Source organism: Pipistrellus kuhlii, unplaced genomic scaffold (genome assembly GCF_014108245.1).
Source record: "Pipistrellus kuhlii isolate mPipKuh1 unplaced genomic scaffold, mPipKuh1.p scaffold_m20_p_24, whole genome shotgun sequence".
Taxonomy (NCBI): Eukaryota; Metazoa; Chordata; class Mammalia; order Chiroptera; family Vespertilionidae; genus Pipistrellus; species Pipistrellus kuhlii.
This window is the reverse complement of record NW_023425523.1, coordinates 11,058,094-11,077,015: the sequence shown is the minus strand read 5'-3', so window position 1 is coordinate 11,077,015 and position 18,922 is coordinate 11,058,094. Positions and strand designations below refer to the sequence as shown.

The window sequence follows — 18,922 nt, the reverse complement described above, 5'->3', positions numbered from 1 at the left end:
GCCCCACCGGAAGCAGATGCCATTGGATTTTCAATGAACAGAACCCCCAGAAAAATCAGTCTTACGAGGGTCACCCCTGGGGTAACCCCTGCAGCCACCTCAGGCTTTGGCTGCAGGGAGGTGTGCAGCCTGGCCTGGCCTCCTGAGCTAAGGCAGCCTCTTCCCCATTCTGTGTCCACATCCCGTCGCCGGCTGCGGGGAGAGGGTCGGCCCGCAGGCCTAGCCAGGAGCTGTGCATCCCTGTTTTCCCATTCCTGTGGCTTTAAGTCTGGGCTCCATTGTGCCTACACCATCCTCTTCTCTCCTGCTGTTTGTGTTCAGTAAGGACAGGAGCGGGGACAGTGCTCTCATCCTCGGCATTGTGCCCGTCATGACCGGGGACAGGTTTCAAAGGGCAGATGGGAAATCTAAAACTACCGAGTACAACTCAACTTCAGGGCTGGGAGTCCTTTCCCGGGCCTGGTCCCACCTCTCCTTAGATAACCCTGTTTGTTCTGTTTCACCTGTGAAATAAATTGCTATCAGGAGTGTCCCCAACACAACAGATTCCTAACGCCCGAAGGGTCACTTCCCATGGGCGCTGAGTCCGCCGTGTGTACATCTCGGCTGGAGAACATGGGTGTTTTCTTCCCGTCTCAGTGGGATGAAAACACGCTTATCTCAAGCCTCGGGACAAATGTGACAAACCCCCTGGGCTTTTCACCTGAATGTCTTTGGTATTTTTTGTGGCACGGAAGTCCTATTGGGATCAAAGAAAATCCAAGCTTTGTGAATAATTCCTGGTCTTTATAATGGACTCACTGTAGGCGTTCATTAACTAGCAATCGCCTCTGGGCCCCTAAATTATGACCAAATTGGATTTCCGAGCCATCACTTAAGAGTACAAATGTGTGGCATGTCCAGCCGGGTGGGTGCGGCTCACTGCAGGGTGCACCTAGTCAGCCTGGCGGATGACCATTTCTCAACATGAATGCCAGGCCAGAGTGGCCGGGGCCAGGTCTGTTTTTTTCCTAACAGGGTGACCTTGCTGTTCTGATGATCTGACATTCCCCATACTGTTTAAATTAGGGGTGTTGAACTCAATCAGAGAAGGGGCCAAAATCTAAAATCCAGCCTAAATCACGGGCCGAATGGTTTACTGAACAGTCATAAACTGTCATTGTGATGGAAACGCAGCGGAGTGCAGTGATGACAGCGCGGTGCGGGCCACATTGCAAGGCCTGGCGGGACGGATTTGGCCCGCGGGCCTTGTGTTTGACACATGTGGTTTAAATGGATCATCGCCTCCGAAATGAACGGAGAAAGGGGTCTCTTGGCGTCATCAGTGTAAAGGATTGTGGGCCATGCAATGCACTTGAGTCTGTCTTCGGACACTTTCTGAGAAAAAGAAATGGGATCCTTTGATTCCTTTATTTTAGGAACTTCATTTAAATCCTTGGCGATCACGTTTGTGTTGAAAGAACTGTGCATTTCTAGGTTCAGAATCCAGCATCAACCCAAAAAGCTGAGTGACAGAACTGCCTCGCTCTGTCTGACGGAGCCTGAACCGCTTGTGCTAGGATGTGGCCGGGGTCTTTCATGTTCTCCCAGCTTTGCTGATGCTGCACTCTGTAGCCAGGAGGGCCCGTTTTGCTGACCAGCCTGAATTCCTGAGCATCGTGTGTGTGTGTGTGTGTGTGTGTGTGTGTGTGTGTGTGTGTGTGTCTATGTGTGTGTGTTTGGCAAGGTCTGGTGTGACTCCCTGCACTCACAGGGCGGTGAGCTCTCTGAGGCATTCCGAACATGTGAAGGAATGAATGGACGGCCAGCAGCCGTCTTGGGAGCACTCGTTCCTGCATTCACAGGTGACACTGTGCGACCTCCTCTCCTTGTGGCATCATAACGGTGCCCGTATCTCTGAGGGACAGGGTGTACCTGGCATCCTGGTCATTTTCAATCCCCTGTTGAATTTGTTTCCCTTCCTCATCTAAAGAGTTTTAGGGGACATTTTCACTGTTACATGCTTTCAATACCCTATTAGAGATAACCTATCAAGTTTCTGTGAACACTTAAGTGAATTAGGATAGATTGAATGGGAACGTAGGATCGCCATTGCATTAAAAACAAGCCAACAAAAACCTGGTTGCAATCATTTTATGGCCAAGAGAATATTCTGCATGAACAGACTACTGGAACTTAAAATCTTAGGCTCTAAAACCTGGAGATGGAACAGGCCTTTCTGAGTAAATCCATAAATGGAAAAAAGATCTCTGAGTCAAGAGTGAGAAAAGTGTCATATGCTGGATTTGGGGCGGTGGTGGTGGTGAGTATTGGGTTGTTTTTGTAGAGTGCCTTGGTATTTCAGTTTAAATTGGTGGTTTATTTTAGGTAGGCCTATTAAAGGGAACTTGGTTATTTGACAAATGGATTTTCACTCAGCTATCTCTTTACCTGTGCGGAGCGCTGGCAGCTCACACATTCTTATCTGTGGCAAGGACAGGAGTGAGAGAAAGCAATTGGTGTGAACATATTCATTGTGTAGATCATTGATAAGCTGTTGCTCTGGGCCGTCAGCCAAGATGTGCACAATTTATGTCCTCATGAACAAACTCTACTGGAGAAACGATGAAAGCTGTATGCAGACATAAACCAAAGATTCCTTTCTTTCCTGCCCATTGCCCGTGGTGCAGCCACAGAATGTTGCAGAGTTTTGAGAGTCTCCAGTGAGAACTGCCAGGTGATGGGTATGGAGCGAGGGGTATCAGGATGGCACCAGGCAAAGCCAGTGCCAGAGGCAAGGCCGTCAGCAGGGGCCTGGGAACAGCATTATCTCTGCTTGGAGGGAAACTCAGTGATTCCCTGTTGGTGTCAAAGTGTCATTCAGGCATCTTCTAATTACACGGACTGATGTTGACATTGGACAAGCCAAACTGTATTTGACTTTGGGTATGTTGTCTGAATTTACATCTGATCTTATTACTGTGGTTCTGAGAATTCATATTTCTGACAAAAGGACGATGCATTTGTGGCAATGACACAAGGTGCTTCGAACATTTTTCCTGTGCCAGCTTCTTGCTCATGAAAATGATTGTGCATTCCTGATAACACAGTGAACTATTTTTTTCCTAATAGGGTGATCTTGCCGTTCTGATGATCTGACGTTCCCCATACTGTTTAAATGGGTCATCGCTCCTAAAAGAACGGAGAAGGGGTCTCTTGGCGTCATCAGTGAAAAGGATTGTGGGCCATGCACTTGAGTCCGTCTTCAGACACTTTCTGAGAAAAAGAAATGAGATCCTTTGATTCCTTAATTATAGGAACTTCATTTAAATCCTTGATTTAAGTGTAAAAATGGGATTATATTGGCACTCTTTTATTTATTTATTTATTTATTTATTTATTTATTTATTTATGTTTATTTTAAATAACTTTTATTGATTTTTTACAGAGAGGAAGGGAGAGAGATAGAGAGTTAGAAACATTGATGAGAGCAAAACATCGACCAGCTGCCTCCTACACACCCCCTACTGGGGATGTGCCCACAACCAAGGTGCATGCCCTTGACTGGAATTGAACCTGGGACCCTTCAGTTCGCAGGCTGATGCTCTATCCACTGAACCAAACTGGTTTCGGCTTATTGGCACTCTTTTAAAGTGTCTGTGTGACCCTAGGAAAATTACATGAGCCCCCCATGTCCCCCTCGGATTCATCGGCTGTAAAAGGGGGCTAATAACCAGACCGGTCTCCTGAGAGCCTTGTGGAGATTAAGTGAGATAATTCATGTTAAAGCAAAAGCATCGCGCTCCAGGCCAAACATCCCATGCACATCAGCTTAGAACATTTCAGACCCGTGACTAAGCAGCTGCTTCCAGACAGTGCCCGGGTGACCCCCAGAGCCTCTGACACAGGAGCTCAGGGCAGGATTTAAACCCCAGGCACATTGCTCACGGTCTCCCACTGCGAACAAGGGGATCTCCCCGGGCTGGGGAACAGACCACTTTTATGACGGACCGCATTCCTCGGCCTGCCGTTTGAAAGATTAGCTTCAAAGAGGGCTTTGAAAACTTACCTCCCCAGGAGGTTACCTGAGGTATGCCTGGGCCTGGCTGGTTAGCAGCGTAGCCCAGCATGGGATGTACCTGCCTTGGGTTGTGAGGGGGAGAAATAAGAGTACGGAAGCTCTGCACACATTGTTTTACCCAGCAGTCCTGAGGATTACACATTGTTACCCAGCAGACCTAGGGTGTTACAGGTATTCTGATGGATCAGTTACTCACTCATCAGTTCAATAACGGACTGTCTACTTGGTGCTGGGGATGCAAAGATAAATTTCTTGCCCACAATTTACGGAAAGGACAAACATGGAAATATGTGTTGCAATTTAAATAAGTGCGCTGAGCATGGCTGGCATGACTTCAGTGGTTGAACATCTGAGCCAGGAGGTCACAGTTCGATTCCTGGGTTGTGGGCTCGATCCTCAGCAGGGGGCATGCAGGAGGCAGCCTGTCAGTGATTCTCTCTCATCATTGATGTTTCTATTGCTTGCTCCCTTCCTCTCTTAAATAAAAAATACATATTAATAAGTAAGTGCCTCAAATTGGGGTACACACAAATGCCACGGATGTAGAAGGGAAGAGGCCAGGTCACGTAGGCTAGTGGTTGGCAAATGAGCCGCGGTTTTCCACTCTGTTGACTAATGAGTTTGCCCACCACTGGACTAGACTAAATGTTACTGTGTAGTTGGAAACTGTGAGGATTAGGCAATTGTGGCATATTGTGTGCAAAGAAGTAAAAAGTAGTATATGACAGTGGTCGGCAAACTCAATAGAACTGCATGTGGCTCGAGAGCCATGGTTTGCTGAGCACTGACCTAGGCAATTGGATAGATGATGACATCACTCATTCAGACTGGGGCTCCACTAAGAGGAGGAGGGGGAACCCTAGCGAAGAACATTGTTTGAAGCATTTGTGCAGCATTCAAACCAAGATGTCCAAGAGCAGTTGAATAAATGGGTTTAAGTCAAGGTTAACAACACAGACATGGAAGTCATTAGCACATAAGTAGTGGCTGATGGACATAGATGCTCCTACCCTAGAATCATGTCAGAAAGAGCTGAGATGCTGGGAAACACTAACATTTAAAGGGCAGGCAGAGGAAGGAAAACTGAAGAAGAAGAAAGAGAGAGTGCGGGGGGGGGGGGGGGGGGAAGGGAGAGAATGGGTGCAAGATCAGAAGTCAGAGAGGATTTCCAAGACAGTCTTAATATTGGGAGCTTTTGGACCTGCTCCCCCAGCATTGGCCATCAGTTTGGCTCAAATGAACTCATAAAAATTCTCCAAAAAAACCCCAAACAAAATAGTTTTGATATTTTCAAAATATGACTTTAATGACAGTTAGCTAGTATTCCTTAAAAGGATTGCCCTATTTTGGAAGAGTTTGCAGTGTCTTACACATGTTAAAAGATTGAGAAAAATAATTTAGAACATTCTTATTCACACGGAACACTAAAACTACCGAGCACGATGTAACTTTTAGAGAGTTCTGAAGGCACTTGGACATGTCTATTTTAGTGCCGGAGCATCACTGTGAACGCTGTTTCCTGTCCTGCGGGGGTGCTGGTGAAAGGAGAGTTACATGGCCTCTGGACAAACCAACCCTTTCTCCAAAGGGGAAGGGGGAGGTGTCCCAGACCCAAGCTCACCTGCCCCATCAGAAAAGAGAAAAAACTTTCATTCTTTCAGTGTCCCCCCCCCCCCCCCCCCATATGAGCTTGTCCCTCGGGGAAGGTCAGGGCACGTTAACCTCCAACCCAGTGCCCCACATACTGGAAGTAACCTCCATCCACATGCACTTGTACAAGGCTTCTCGCTAGCCATCCGAAGGCTTGGATCTATGCTCATAACGGTCTGACTTCACTTAAAGAATAAGCTTCATAGAGCCACGAGAAGCTGACTCATTGGCCTGTCTCCAAGGCTGAGCCTCCCCAGCAAGGGTCTCACTGATGTGCCAGGCACGGAGCTACAGGATTGATTTCGTGTATTCCCTGGGCTCTGATGACAATACGGCCGCTGTGTGTTTGGGAGTTAGCAAGCTGTCCATTCTGGCCCTGTCAGAGCCAAAGGAGACAGTAAACTTGAGTAGCGGTGTTAGGGAGGGCTCTCCCCGGAACGCCAGAGTCCGGCGCTGCTATGGCCACGGGTGGCCGGACAGAGAGCAGGGCTTTCCCGTGACGGTCAGGACCATCCACAGGGGAACAGTTCCTCATGGTCCTTGCTGAGCGAAGTGACGGGGTTGAGAAAGGCATGTGCATGCGCTGAACTGTACAGCTCCTGATGGGAAGGGGTGGGGAGGGATGCTGGGAAAGGGAGAGGAGCATCTGGGCGTGGCTGTGGCTGCTGGCTGCCCCCTGGTGCTGTCCGTGTGGAATTGGGGAGCTGGGATTCCATTTTCATCAAAACCAGGTGGAACCGGAGCTAGTCATCATCATCATCATCATCATCATCACTGTCATCATTCTCCTCCTCATCAGAATTATCGCTGTCGCCATCATCATCATCATCGTCATCCTCCTTGTCGTCTTCCTCAGTGTTTATCTTTCCAGAAAGCACGTCCTCAATCCACTCCTCCAGCTCCCCAGCCGTGGGCAGGTCGTCGTCATCCGGAATCTCCATCCAGACGCTGTCAGCCTGCGGGCAGGGGCAGGATGGGGCCGTGAGCGAGGCCTGGGGCCCAGTCGGACCCAAGGGCCCCACTGCGGCTGGTATATAGATCCCTATCCAACAACACCTATAGTCCATTCTTAACGATTTTAATTTATTAATGAAATCTGGTGCTGCTCATGAGTTGATACTAGTAACATGTGGCTCTTGGTCTTTGATACTGTTTTAACTCTCTTCCGTGTTGGGGCCAGGTGTGCAGCAGAGTGGTGAAATGATCGTGTACTTGACAAAGTGGTCCCCCTCTCACCCCGGTATTTCCAATCCCCACCTGGCACCATACGTGGTTATTGCAATATTAGTGACTGTATTCCCTGTGCTGCACTTACCATTCCTGTGACTATTCTGTAACTACCAGCTTGTACCTCTTAGTTATATATTCTATTTTATATAGAACTAGAGGCCTGATGCACGAAATTTGTGCAAGGGGCTTGGCCCTTGCATTCTGGACAGAGGTTCTGCTGTTCAGTCTAATTAGCATATTAGCTCTTTATAATATACAATTACATGTCTGGTAGGATAGCCACAAAACTACCACTACCATTTACCTCAGGGATCGGACTAGGATGAGGGGGTTGGCAGTGCAGCGTGTTTTTGCTTTTCACCTTCTTTGCTATATTGGCTTGAAGGGTTTCAACTTGAGCAGATTGTTGGAATTATTATTAATATAAAAACTAGTTTACAAAATACATAAGTGTAGAATTCCCCTGCTGATTGAACCCTGCTGACAGGGCGAGGGGAATGGCTAATGGGCCCGCTTTGCATGCGTCGGCACCAGTTAGCTGTGGCTCTGATGGCCCTCTGTGGCCATCCCTTTCTGTCCATCATCCGTCTGCCTGGTGTGTCTGTCCCTGTGTGTTGTTTTTGGAGCTGCATCAGATGTGTGGACTGAGGCCTGCCATTCCTCAGGCTCGACCAGTCCTCCTCACCAGCCTCTGCCGCCCTCGGGCCAGTGGGGCCTGAACGGTGAGGAGAAGCCTCGCCAACCCCATGGCTTCCTCCTGTGACCCGGTCTCCTCCCTGTGACCTGGTGCCAGGGGGCGGGCCCCATCCATCTTGCAATGGCAGCTGCAAGTGTGGGGGCAGTTGTGCAAAGAGATCTTGTTTTGGGGGCATTGGAAGAAAGTACAGGGGGGTTTATTCCCAAATAGGCCGTGACCCAGGCCAGGCTGGCCCCGTAAGCAAGGGCATGCGCCCTTGGAGAGAACCAGGTCCCATAGGTTGGGACTGGCTCGGAGACGAGGCTCCAGCCACATTGAGCTTGGGCGGGGCCCAGGGTCCTGCTCCTTTTATGAGGGACTGGACTCCCTGTGTGACCTCATGGTCAAGGCTGCTCGGCAGGACATGGGGCTGGCCACGGGACCTGGGCAAGCTTCCACGGGGCGTACTCACATCTGTCACGTTCACCACCCCAATCTGCGGCTTGAATAGGTCGATCTTGAAAGTCTTTTCCCAATAGGCAATGAGCTGTGGCAACAGAAGGTACAATTAGACGGTGGGGCCGGGGCATTCCCTGCTGAAAGCACTTTTTGTGGTGCACCCACCTGCCATCCCGCCACAGTAACTAGGTCACCGCTGGGTGAAGGGCTCCCAACAGCTGTGGGCACTTAGGAAATTGAAGACTTGCCCAGCCCTCAGCCCTTTAAGTCAGCACGGGAAGAAAGGATGTCAAAAACCATGAAACGTGTAACATGGACGTGTATGCAGCTGTAGGGGGGAGCGTTGCAGAGGTGGTCCAAAGTCGATCCCTAAATTGCTTGGGGCTCTTTATAGCTTATGTGGTGGGAGAGATTTCCCTCTGCCTCTCTCAACGCCCCATTTAAAAACCCCTTACGTGTGCCACTAAGCCCATAAAGTCGGTTGGCATACAAGTAAGAAAAGTGCCTCTTCATTCAGCTAGCCTTGGGTCCCTGTGGGCTGATCTCCGACAGGGGTGGGACTAAAGAATGGGGGGCCATGGGCTACCAATAATAATGGAGGCATTCCGTGGTGGGAAAGTCTCCCAGGTGAGTACAGAGCCTGATGGGCCCCAGAAATCAGAATTGTCTGAGATTTTTATTTTGCAAAAAGCAAGGCAAACAGATAGAGCAGGTCAGAGCTGTAGACCATCCGCAAGCTTGCATAACCAGGGAGTCCAGATAAATTAGAAATACATTCTTGCTGCCAAAACCGGTTTGGCTCAGTGGTAGAGCATCGGTCTGCGGACTGAAAGGTCCCGGGTTTGATTCCGGTCAGGGGCATGTACCTTGGTTGTGGGCACATTCCCGGTGGGGGGTGTGCAAGAGGCAGCTGGTCGATGTTTCTCTCTCATCGACATTTCTAGCTCTCTATCTCTCTCCCTTCCTCTCTGTAAAAAATCAATAAAATATATAATAAAATAATATATAAATCTGCAAATATATATATATATATATATATATATATATATATATATATATATATATATATAAAAGAAAGAAATACATTCTTGCCATGGCCCAAGTTACAGCACACAGCGCCTCCCACGGCCGCGGTTTTGTTAGGATTGCCCACAACGATGGCATTGACCTCAGGTGGCACGGAAGTCTCTGCCTGGGATGCACTCGTCCTGCATGTGGGCTTGGGTTGCAATCACTAAAACCCCTTGCTTTTGTCTGTTTAGCCATAGCACGACCGGTCCCAACCTATGGTAACTCCTGGAAGAAGCTAGACTTGTCATTTATAACCTATAAAACGTTCCTGATGGCCAGCAATTAGCTCAACCTGAGGTCTATTGACTGACAGATGAAACTTTATCATCACGTTGGCCTGGGTTGGAACATCACACAGACCAGTCACTGTTCTGACCTCTCCATGGCCGTTCCTTCCCTCTGTGCCCTGGGGATGATAACAGTCCCCACTTCACAGGGTGTGGAGAGGGTTAGATGAGACGATCCATGGGAAGGACTTACCCTTCCAGGCACACAGTACAGCAGCTGCGTTCATCATCACCACCACTGGGCTTGTGTATTGTCCAAATCCTGCTTATTCTCTTTAAACCAAGCACAACCAAGGCTTGCTGCTCATTGATCGCTGACACCAGCGAGAGTTCAGACTTTAAGGTTCTGACAGGTCTAGTCCCGGGCTGGACACTAGGCCAGGACCTGGGAGAAGCCGACGGAGAATGGGTCCCTGCCCTGGAGGTGGCTCCTTCTCCCCGTGCAGCTCTGGGCTCTATGCAGAGCTCACGTCTGCTTCTCATCACTTAGTAACTCAGGTCGCCTCAGAACAACGATCCCCACTCAGAAAAATGAGAAAGGTTACAGCAGTGGGTGGTGATGGGCTGCAGGCAGCTATCACGCTGTTGGCAGAAGCATTTCAGCAGCTCAGCTGAGACTTCTGGTCTTCAGGGAGTGAGAACAAATATATCTAACCATGTCAGGGTCAGCACCAGGCCCCAAGGTCAATGTTGCCCCTGAGGCCAAGGTCTCCCCTGCTGGATGGGGCGGCCACTGGGTTTCTGCAATTGCCCCTCCTGTTTCACATCCTCCTTCACGGGAGAGGCCCTCACACCACACCCAAGCATGACACTGTGACGGCGACCCCGGGTCGGAGCCCAGTCTGAGCCACTCACCAGGGGGAAGTCGTCCGGGTCGATCCAGATGATGCTCAGGTCCGGGTTGTCGGTGTTGTCCCGCGCCACCTGTTTCAGGGTCTCCAGGAACTCATAGCCATCTGCAGCCGGACCAAGAAGGTGAGTAACCCCCGTGCCTACATGGCTCTCAGCACGGACGGCAGAGGCTGCGGTTTTTCCATGAGGGTTTCTTAAGCCAGTGGCCGCGTACCCTCAAATTATAGGATTATTCTATAAAATGAGTCAGACGAGAACTCTGCCACAAAGCAGCTTACTCAAAGGGAACAATAAAGTTTTTGAGTAAAGAAACGAAAAGTCCACAGGGAAGTGGCTGGCTTGTAACTCAAAGCCGAGCTCTGATTGGATCGCTGATCAGATCGCTAACCTGCAGGTGAAGATGGACCCGCCCCGGCCTGGTCCTCACTCAGCCCTCTGGGCGGCTCCGGAAACCAGCAACTGGCCATCCCTCGGTGTCCCCAGGACCTGTGCTCTGGGACCAGGACCTGTAGCCTGGACCCTTGGTTTCCTGTGGCCTGGAATTCCTAAAGCCTTCCAAGGAAGGGAGCTCCTGACTTAGAGCTGGTTTCATAATTTTGAGAAGTCAATGGGGTGCCCCTCCCTCCCTATTTCCGTGTGGGCTGTGCCTTCCCCTTAGTCAGTCCGAAGCATTCATTGCCCCCAGGGGAGGGATGATTCATAAGAAAAGCAGACCCTGTCTTGTGAGTTTCAAGGACACAGCTCCCCCCCCCCCCCCTCTCTCTTTGCTTTAAAAGCTTAAGTCTTGTAGGACTGCACACAACAAAACTTATACCATAAACAAGCATTTGGAAAGAATGTTTAGTAAGAGAAAGCCTCAGCAACCCCACCCCACTCCCAACTGGAAACAGAGTTTAGACTCTGGAAAGTCCCTGGGAATAGGCCTGTGTGTGTGTGTGTGTGTGCGTGTGTGTACATGTTCATACACCCGAACACAGGCCCATGTGAGCCTCGCTGTCCACATACAGAAGTGCCACAATTTCAGGGAATCTTAGAATATCGGGCACCCATGCTCTGATCTGCAATAAAACTCAGGGAAAGGGGAAGACCCAGAATCAATCTCTTGGAGAACTCACATACACACCGCTGCCACCGCCCCTCCTCCATCCCTATCCCCACCCCTCCAGCTCCACAGGAGCACCAGGGCAAGAAAGTCAGGACCTGCCCTCTTCTCTGTGGTTCTGGGGATCCTGGGCGAAGCTGAGAGTGGAGACAGATCTAGCAACTGGACAGAAGAGCTGCTGGTGACCTTGGGACAAAGCTGGAGGCCAGACAGAATGACAAATGTCATTGTAAGAGGCGATGATGACAATGACTTCGCCTGTTCGTGCCTGGGAGCCAGCAGGACACTGGCCCGCGGGCCTGGTAGGCAGGGTGGGGGAGCCTTCACTGTCAGATTCAAGTTATGCCATCCAGGGGTAAAACGTATGTTTAAGTCTAGACCCCTGGTCAGCAAACTGCCACTCTCGAGCCACACGCAGCTCTTTGGCCCTTTGAGTGTGGCTCTTCCACAAAATACTACGGCCTGGGCGAGTCTCTTTTGAAGAAGTGGCGTTAGAAGAAGTTTAAGTTTAAAAACTTTGGCTCTCAAAAGAAATTTCAATCATTGTACTGTTGATATTTGGTTCTGTGGACCAATGAGTTTGCTGACCACTGTTGGCAATAGTTCTACTCTAGACTATGAGGTTACATTTCTCGCAAGGCTGACTCTGGCCTGAAATGTGGATCTTCAGTACAGCCACTCACCAGCTGCTTAGGAATTCAGTATGGCAACCGCCTTTCTTTGTCAAGGTTTCTTCTTGGTGGGGCCCAGCCAGTCGGGCCCCTCTCTGGCCTCTGTTTAACCAGCCTCTCTCTTCTCCGGGCACCCCGGCCTTTGTTTGGCTACTGGGGCCTCTGGGTGAAGGTTTTTCTCAGCACTTCCTCATTTTCTCATACATTCCAGGCAGCAGGCACTCTCTCCTTAGCAGCTCTGCCTTGCGTGGGTGTAGTCACTTTCAATGTTGTTAGTTCATAAAATTGAGACGGCCCCTGGAAAGCAGGCCTCCTGTCAGCAGAGAGGAGGGTTTCTACGGACCGCAGGCCTCCCCCACCCCCCATACCCCTAGCAGAGAGGAGGGCAGCCTGGGTGAGACCACAGGGCTATCCTTGTGCTGGAGAGTTCATTATCCACCACTGGGGGGTTAGGGTGGAGGTGGGATGGGGGTTCTTCCTCCTGCAGCCGAGAGAGTCAAGCTCCCAGAGGGCCCCTGGCTGCCGCCATCTGGGGACCACCGATCCTTCCCTTCCGGGCACGTTGCTGTGTCACAGGCCGGGGGACTTGGTGCCCCCTGGGTTCCCTGTGGATTCATGGAGCAGATTACACAGGCCACAAGGGGGAATTCCTCCCAACACTTCCAGTGCCTGCTTTCAGCAGCAGAGAAAGGAAGGTGATACAGAAAGCCACGTTGCCAGTCGTCTGGGAGAGGAGAACCAATTTTAAGGGAGACCTTGACAAATCAGAAATGCACAGAGAGGATGACATTCCACGACACAGACCCAAGTCCAAGTTCACCCGGGATGCAAAAGACCAACTCCCGTAAGAGGGAGGGAGAGGCTCTGTAGGCACATGTGTTGTGGCGGATAAGGTCATGAGCAGAACTGAGGCTGAACACACAGACGGCACTGTTGTTTTCCGATGGGAAAAACCCACGATGGTGTGATTGCTTTTTTTCTTTTTAATGCTACATACAAAAACCTTTTCTATTTTGCATTCTGGAGCAGATTTGGAGATTTCAATAAAGATCAAAGGGATAAAAATTGGTTTCTGCAAGCCCAGCCAGCATGGCCCAGTGGTTGAGTGTTGACCATGTCCAGGTTGCTGGCTCAATCTCCAGAGTGAGGCATGCAGGAGGCAGCCAATCGATGATTCTCTCTTCTCCTTTACTCTCTGAAATCAATAAAAGTATAATTTTTCAAACATTGATCTCTGCAAGAAAAAATCAAGTGGGTTGGAATTGTTACATAAACAGGAGAAGTCAAAATTGGGGCTTACTGCCTATGTTTAAGAATGCCAAAGGTTTGGGGGTTTACAGAGGTTCAAGGAAAGCTCAAAACGAACAAACAAACAAAAAAACCATGCACAGAGTTTATTAATAAATGAAGTTGATGTTAGAGGCGGAGAATACGCTTTTGCCACTTTTGTTTGTTCATCCTCACCTGAGGGAACCTTTTCCATTGATTTTTAGAAAGAGTGGGAGGGAGGGGGGAGACAGAGACACATCCTTTGGTTGCCTCCCACACGCACCCCGCACAGACTGGGGATCGAGCCTGCAACCAAGGTCCGTGCCCTTGGCCGGAATCTATTCATTGGGCCAAACCGGCCAGGACTGGTCATTATTTTTAAATGCTCTGAGTCCTTCCACCTGAATGCAAGGAACCTGGCCGCCCACCTGTTCATTCAATGTTTACATTCAGGGCACAGAGATGCCTTAGAGGCGGCTAGATCCCTACAGCGCCTGCGCACAGGAAGTTACGTCACGACGCAGGGCATGTGGGCGGTCCCTTCCGGCCCCTGCTCCTGACTCGATGACTGAGGCTCCTGGAGCAGGGGGTTGGCAGTTGCGCCTGGGCGAGCCCCGCTCAGGTGGGTTGGGGCGGGCTAATGCCACTTCCCGAGCGCTTTCTGGTACTTTTGCATTTAATGTTTGCGCGGAGTCTGATGGAGGGAAGGAGGATCTTATTATCTCCATCTTGAGGAGGATGGAGTCCAGACCACAGGGAGGGTGCGTGACCTGCTCAGTGTCACGGGCCAGCACGTGGCGGAGCGGGTGTTGGGTCTACACAGCTGCAGCCATTTCGGCAGCCCGCGTTCCCGCCTGGGGGGTGGGGGTCTGATGCTCCTGCCTCGGCTGGTGCAGGAGGTGCCCGGGGGTGAGAGCGGCAGAGTGAGGTCAAAGGGCTGGGCCCGAGGTCAAAGGGCTCGGTCCCAGGAGACAGTCAGGGGTGCGCGTGGGGCCGTGGGGGCGTCGCTTCCGCCGAGGCCATCGGACCTATGGCCGAGCCCCGGCCTCCCCCAACCCCAGCCACGCCCCTGCCGGAGCCCAGAGCCCCGGAGACGGAGCTAAATAAAGAAGAGGGCCCGGCGCTGTGAGAACCAGGCCGGCTTCCCTGCCTCACGGCGCGGACCCTGCGCTCCCATGACCCGGCTGCGGGCCCCTGCCCAGCCAGGTTTCCCACGGCGGGCGGGCGCCAGGCCGCTGGGAGCCCGGCCCCTGTGGGAAGGAACCCGGTGACCACACTCTCCTCCTCCCCAGGTGGCCGGGGCTGTGGGAAATAGCCGACCCCGGGCCCCGGGGACCGGTCCAAGGCTGGTCACAGCCAGGTCAGCAGCCGGGGCTCCGTCCATGAGAGAGACGTGTGTGTGTGTGTGTGTGTGCGCGCCCCAGGGAGCCATCCAGAAGTCCAGGCCTGTGTCCGTTGCGCCTGTCTCATCCTCGTGAGGGTGCCATGGACCTTCTCTGCATCTTTCTGCTGTCGCTGGTGGATGCAAGGAGGCTGACATCAGGGTGTCACTCCGGGGTGGTGAGTCTGTAGCAGGGCCTTGCAGTCCAGGGCGCAGCTGGGAAGCCAGACAGCCCTCAGCTGAACGTGGGCTCCGCAGTCTCCCTGCCATCAGCCTCTCCGGCCTCAGGTTCCTCTGGCGTAAAATGGGGAAAAAACTAGCACCTCCTGCGCCCAGGTTGTCCTGTCACATACGCACACAGAAGTGACCACCATCCTCGGAGTCTTCATCATCGTGCAGAGGTCACGGAGTAGCTTCAGGGACCAAGTGGGATCCTCGGCCCCTTCCTCCAGACCATCAGCTCTCAGGAGCTGGGGGTTGTTTAGGTCCCCCCAGGTGTGACCTTTCCATGGAGAGTGGTTAGGGCTCTGGTCGGAGCGATAGGCCACGTGCCCCTTTTTAGCAAGAGCTAAGGTAGAGGAGGACCCGCTGTCCGGGTGGGAATACAGTTCCTAGTCCACAGCCTGGCCTCTCCCCCCGGGGTTATGCCTCAGTGACCTGCGGGCAATGACGATCTAGCCAGAAGCAGAGACTTTCACAGAAAAGCCTTTCCCTTTCTCAGCCCTGAGTGGGTAGGGCCTCCCTCCTTGAAAAAAGATGCTCTGAGCTCCTCCACCCCCACCCAGCGCATTTCTCCAGCTTCCCAGGAACAAGCCCTGGCTTGGGAAGAGCCGGCTTCGGGCCCAGGGATATTTGTGCAGGGAGGAGGTGGAGAGTTTCAGGAGCTTGATTCATCGGCAGCAATCTCGGTCAAACAGGTTCCTGCAGCTTGTCCGAGGCTCTTTGTTCCATTGTTAGAGAGCCAGACGGGCCTCCCCACAGCATGGAAGGGGGTGGGGTGGGCGGAGGGCCCTGGAGTCTGGCCAGCAGGCTGCTGCCCACAGAGGGCATCTCTGTCCACAGCACCAGGGATCCGATTCTGTTTCGTTGAAGCTTGTCCACCTCGGGCATTGGCCTCCTTGGCTGATGTCTCCTCCGGGGGCGGAGGGGTGGCCAGAAGATGTGGAAAGAAGCTTGAACCACACTGGCTTTTTTTCTTTTTCTTTCTTTTTTTTTTTTTTACAAAGGCTAGATATTTTTGAAGAGTTTTTCCAACTCTGCAAGTCAGTGATGGGAAAACTGGGACATGGTGGACATTCAAACATTCTAATAAAGCTGGGGGGGCAGGGAGAGGACGCTATTGGCTAATTTGGAGCATAGATTCGGTTGTGATGCAATGGAATATTATTTAGCCAGGAAAAGGAACAAAGTATGGATACACACCACATAAGGAGGAACCTTGAAATGTTACAATAAGTGAAAGATGCCAGAATCCCCCCTTCCTCCCCCCCACCTTGCAACGGGCCACAGGCCACATATTACATGATTCCACACCTCTCAAAATACACTTCAGAATCTGCACGTACACTCTCCCTCCCGGGACCCTCTGTCTCACAGACATTGCCTGGGACTAGCCTTTTACCACCTGCTCATCAGTTTTCCTGCACTTCACTCTCACTGACACGGCAAAGAGCGAAGACAGGGCAAAGCTGTCCAAGGTCCAAAATAAAGTTACTCATTCACTTATAGGTCCTTTTACACTTTGGAAATCAGCTGCTTCTTTGGCCCAGTTCTCATTATTTGTAGCATAGATTTGGCCCAGTTCAGATAATCTATGCTCCAAAATATTTTCCGTTAAGTTTTCTAAGCACAGGCCATATTTGACAGGCCAGAGGGTATATATATATTGTTATTTATATAGGCTAGGTACATCAGCTTTTAATGTGAACAGAAGTTTACACAGACGCACACACGCACACGTGCACACATGTGCGCATGCACATACAGGCCTGTAGAATGAGGCTGTGTTTATGTTTGTCTGAGCTCAGCCCCAGTTTGGGCAGCTAAGCAGAATGAGGCTCTGATCTCACACTTCTGAGCTGTGTGCACGATTGAAATGGGTTTGTACTAGCAGGCAACCAGCAGGGGGTGCCCCTTGTCTTTCGGCTGCATTGTAGGCAGGAAGTGAGGGAAGAGGAAAGGTGAGGGCTGACCAAGGTGAGAAGCCAGATCTTGCTTACGGGGTCAGGGAGCGGACAGAAGAGGGGGAGGGGTCCTACCTGGGTCACTCCTCTCTGCAAAGGCCACTATGTGGATCCCGTTCAAGTCATCTTCCTGTGGGAGGAAGGAATCAAAGGTTACACTCCCAGGTGAGAGACGCGGGGAGTCAGGGACAGTCGGGCGGGAATTGAAATGGAGGCCGGAGAGGGAGCTGAGAGGAGTGGACGCAGAGGCACAGGGGACAGAGTCTCAGGGGGACAGAGCAGCATGCATCTTAAGACAGGGAATACTGATGAGCAACTGGGAGGAAGGTGTGACATTTAATAGACGGGATTTTGAGACAGGAAAGCACCAACTACACAGAAGACTAGCACCGAATGGGCCTCACTCCCGTGGTCTGGTGGGTCCAGGAGAGCAGCAGGAAGAGGCAGGAGGAGGAAGAATGTGAGTCTGGCTCATCAGCCCTCTGAATGGAGCTCAGTGAATGCCAGTCTGAGTTTCAAGAAGTCACCACCAGCAAATAAAGCAGTAATAGACCCTATATGGAAGCTTCTGGATGCTGCTGGTGGGTCCTGCAGCTGTCCCCAAATGGGCAGCAGTCAGGAATCTTGAGGCAAATTAGGATGTGGGTCTGTTCTGTTCACACGTGTGTCCTGCTGCTCTGAGACCTTGCTTACTGAAGAACCTGCGTGGTCAGTAGGGGGCGCTTTGCTGCCTGCCACTCCAAGGGTGTTTCCTTGGGCTCCTTTTGGCTCTGGAACCAGAGCTTGCTGGAGCCGTCCAGGCATCTAACTCGGTCTAAGTGTAGGAGGTCACAGGAGGGGCTGGAGATGGGGCTGGGCAAGGGTGTGATGATGAAAAGTGAGAATATTTCAAATCTGGAGGACAAGCAGGTGGCATTCCATGTTTCTATGTCCTGAACAGAAAGGACCACAGGCGTCATGTCTTCTTTGCATCGATCATTCCTGCAGAAGAACCAGCAAGAGCTTGGGGGCGCCTCCTGTATAGGAAATGTGATCCCCATGAGGCTTGGAGGGGAAGATGCCCGAGCAAGAGGCTCGGGGACAGATCTGAGTGGACACTGACTATCACTGTCCCCGAGAGAGGGCGTCGTGGGGCACCCGAGTGTCATATCAGAACCGTCCTCAGGAAACAATACTCCAGGCTTCACAGCCCTCCCCATCCCTGTTTCCATTTCAATGGATTGTAATGCTGGTGCAATCCTATCTAAATGCTAATTTTTTTTCCTTTGAGTTGGAAATGGACAAAACCTCCAAAAATTCTGAGCAAGATTAAATGGAAAATATTATTAGAAACAAGAGAATCAGGCACTGCCTTGGTCAGGTTCTCCGGGGAATTGAATTGGATAGGTCTGTGTGTGTGTGTGTGTGTGTGTGCGTGCGTACAGGTTTATTACACAAATCTGACAGCAGCCGGAAGGGGAGTCTGAGGTTTCATGTTTGCTATTATCACCAGGCAGGATGCCCTGATCGGTTCTCAGTAGGCTGCCCTGTCCTTGTGTCTGCCATCCGTGGGGAGGCGGCTGTGTTAACTCCGAGAAGCGGGCTCCATTTCTGCCTGCCCTTCTGGAACACGTTTGGAAATTGGATTCAGAATTAAGAATCCATATCTGTTTGCGAAGAGATTGCTCATGACATGGCCGCCACCTCCCAGGCCTCAGGTGGTCCCAGATGGAGACTCTAACCCAGGGAAAGAGCCTCTCTCTTTGCAAAGAAGCAGGCGTGTGCTCTGTGGCAGGCATTTTCAGTAATAAGCTCCCAAGCCAGAAGGTCGGTGTTCCTCAGTGCGTGTCCCACATGCACAGGCGAGGAAGAGCTGCAGGGCTGGCCAGCCAGGGGCTTTCTCTGCACCCCACAACCTTGGCCACCCAGATCACTCCTTTGGTCTTCAGATCACAATGTCTTGGAAATGATCTTTTTACTTGAATGGGAAGTTCTCTGAGGGAAGGGATTACATCTTGAAATATTAAGGATGATTAAAATGATGACATGAAT

The 18,922-nt window shown here is 51.2% G+C and overlaps 1 protein-coding gene across 1 annotated transcript in view; it reads right to left on the bottom strand.

Annotated features, from left to right (window-relative positions):
- Window positions 1-5,347: 5,347 nt before the first annotated feature.
- The window catches only part of CASQ2 (calsequestrin 2), a 40,868-nt gene continuing 27,293 nt past the window's right edge, over window positions 5,348-18,922 (bottom strand). The window contains exons 8-11 of the mRNA XM_036452649.2: window positions 16,967-17,021; window positions 10,289-10,389; window positions 8,089-8,163; window positions 5,348-6,666 (exon numbers count right to left, since the gene is read on the bottom strand). Coding sequence (XP_036308542.1) covers window positions 6,454-6,666; window positions 8,089-8,163; window positions 10,289-10,389; window positions 16,967-17,021 — 444 coding nt within the window. The 3' untranslated portion in view covers window positions 5,348-6,453. The remainder of the gene's footprint in view (window positions 6,667-8,088; window positions 8,164-10,288; window positions 10,390-16,966; window positions 17,022-18,922) is intronic.